We start from the raw sequence: 2,377 nt of genomic DNA, 5'->3' as shown, positions 1-2,377 counted from the left end.
TGACCATAGATTTGAAGGTTTAAGTTTATGTGTTTGTTTTGCTGACTCATTCGTTTCCACGGTCAGACCACATCCTTTGAGCTGAACATATAAAGCTGAGCATCACAGTGAGTTTCAGTGCATTCAGCGTCTGATCAAAGAGAGGGAAGAAGAAATGTCCTGCCTGAAGAATTTCAGTCTCCTCATCTCATGTGTGCTCCTCTCCATCATCCAGCCAGGTGAGTGATGTTTTCCACTCAGTTTTTACTTACTTTTTTTGGACAATATTTGCTGTTTGTGTGACACAATAAAAATATAAAAACCATACAGTACGTGGTTGAGATGTAATATTTTAACATATATTTTATATATCTAAGATATATTTTGTACATTTCAAGGACTCTTCTGTTATTGGAGTGTATTTTTTATGTATCTGTATTATATTATACATATACATTAACAATGAATCTCTGTCCAAAAAATGCACTCAGTTTACTTTTTACTCACTATGAGCATCACTCATTATTCTCCCGCAGTAATTAAGGTTAGGATATGTATTTTTTTATTCCAATCCATTTAAATAACCTTGATCAGATTTGATGGTTTTGTTACAGACTTTAAAAAAGTGTTTTGCTTTTCTTTCACAAATGTGGGATTAAATTGTGTTAAAATGCACAAAAGAGTGATGTCATGTTTTGAGACCCAGGCACAGAGAGACTTGATGAATTTAAGAATCTTATGATTTAATAAAGAAATTTGCAGACTTGCACAGAGATGGTAAAATTATGATGACTGATAACGGAAACGAAGACAACAGACGACGAGGACGAGGACAGGGAGGAACAGGGGTTTAAATGCACCAAGGAGACAGAACTCCGGACAACTGGAGACATTTAGGGATGCAGGGACTGACAGACGGGGTAGAAGTCTCATCGTGACAAGTAAAGTTTATCTTGCCTGGCTGGGCAGCTCTCTGGGTGCTCTGTAATTTCCACTGTAATTTAATTTACTTATTGACATTTTTAATCTTCATGTAAACGAGCATAATGCAACGTCACACTGCTGATATCTTCAATGTGGCTATAGCTCAGGTGGCAGAGCAGGTCAGTTACTGAAGGTTGGCGGTTCGATCCCAGGCTGGTCCAGTCTGCATGCCAAATAGCTTTGAGCAAGATTCTAACCCCATGTTGCTCTCCGTAGTATCAATGTTAGATACTTAAGTGAATGAATTAGTTGTATGAAGTGCTTTGAGTGATCAGACAGAGTAGAAAAGCGCTATATAAGAACCAGTCCATTTCACTCATCTGCTGATTTATGTGTCCTGATATTTTGTTTCTGTTTCAGGTCGTGGGTCTGAGATTATTAATGGGAAGGAAGTCAGGCCACACTCACTGCCTTACATGGCTTATGTGAGAAGTGTGGCTAATTATATGTGTGGAGGGACATTAATCCATCCACAGTGGGTGCTGACAGCTGCCCACTGCACTGGGTAAGAATCTGAGACCTTATTTTAAAAATAATGCAGTATTTATTTTCAATGACTATTATTCCTTCAGTAACTACCCAGAGGTCACTACCCTCACCTGTGGTCACGAGCTCTGGGTAGTTACTGAAAGAATGAGATCAGGGCCAGAGCAGCAGAAATGTGCTTTCTGTAAGCCATGACTGGCCTCTTCTTTAGAGAAATGGTCATTCATCCAGTCATTGGAGAGAAGCTCAGCTGCTTCTCTTCCACAGTCAAAATAATACACACTGCTATAATTATGCATGCAAAGCTAATAAAATTTAATGGAGAGAATGAATATAAAGAATATTTAAAGTTGAATTCTTGTTCATAGATTTATTTGTTTTACAGAGGTGTTCTAGAAAATGTTATTTGTGATGGAATAACAAGGAAAGTACGGAGCCCTGTGAGGGACATGGGAGGAAAATAAATGAAAATAAAATTTTGCGAGATCCTGAGTTACTTTTGTGAGATCTCGGGATCTCTCAAAATCTTAGGCCACATCCTTCGGAGGCCGCCAGAAGGAAGCTGACAGGGAGGGCGAGACGGTGTGCGGAGTCCGGTGTTCTCGCCGGCTCTTGAGCCTTGACCTCCCAGTCAGCTATCGAGCTGGTGGGTAACAGACGTCTCCGAAAACATCGGAGCACTTTTACAAATATGTGGTGTCTTGATAAACCAATCAGATATTTGAAGTTTACACAGCTACATTTTCCTGAAAATATCTTAAAATTTTATTTTGTGACCCAGAAAGAATAATATTAAAACTAAGTAGCTGCCACCATTGTTGGAAACTGGAATTGGCTGGGCTGCGCTATGAATTCTGGGATAGGTGGGCCACGAAGGATACACCTGACCCGTCCTTTGCGAGCTTGCAAAAGGAGCACGCATCGCCTC

General features: G+C 39.9%; 1 protein-coding gene across 1 annotated transcript in view; it reads left to right on the top strand.

Annotated features, from left to right (window-relative positions):
• Positions 1-90: 90 nt before the first annotated feature.
• Positions 91-2,377, top strand: part of LOC102311040 (granzyme K) — a 4,112-nt gene continuing 1,825 nt past the window's right edge. Inside the window, exons 1-2 of the mRNA XM_005921994.2 lie at positions 91-218; positions 1,324-1,468. Coding sequence (XP_005922056.2) covers positions 155-218; positions 1,324-1,468 — 209 coding nt within the window. The 5' untranslated portion in view covers positions 91-154. The remainder of the gene's footprint in view (positions 219-1,323; positions 1,469-2,377) is intronic.

The sequence above is a fragment of the Haplochromis burtoni genome, unplaced genomic scaffold (genome assembly GCF_018398535.1).
Source record: "Haplochromis burtoni strain Fernald_Lab_line unplaced genomic scaffold, NCSU_Asbu1 Contig_43, whole genome shotgun sequence".
Taxonomy (NCBI): Eukaryota; Metazoa; Chordata; class Actinopteri; order Cichliformes; family Cichlidae; genus Haplochromis; species Haplochromis burtoni.
The sequence above is the reverse complement of the archived record's forward strand: the minus strand, read 5'-3'. Positions and strand labels throughout refer to the sequence as shown.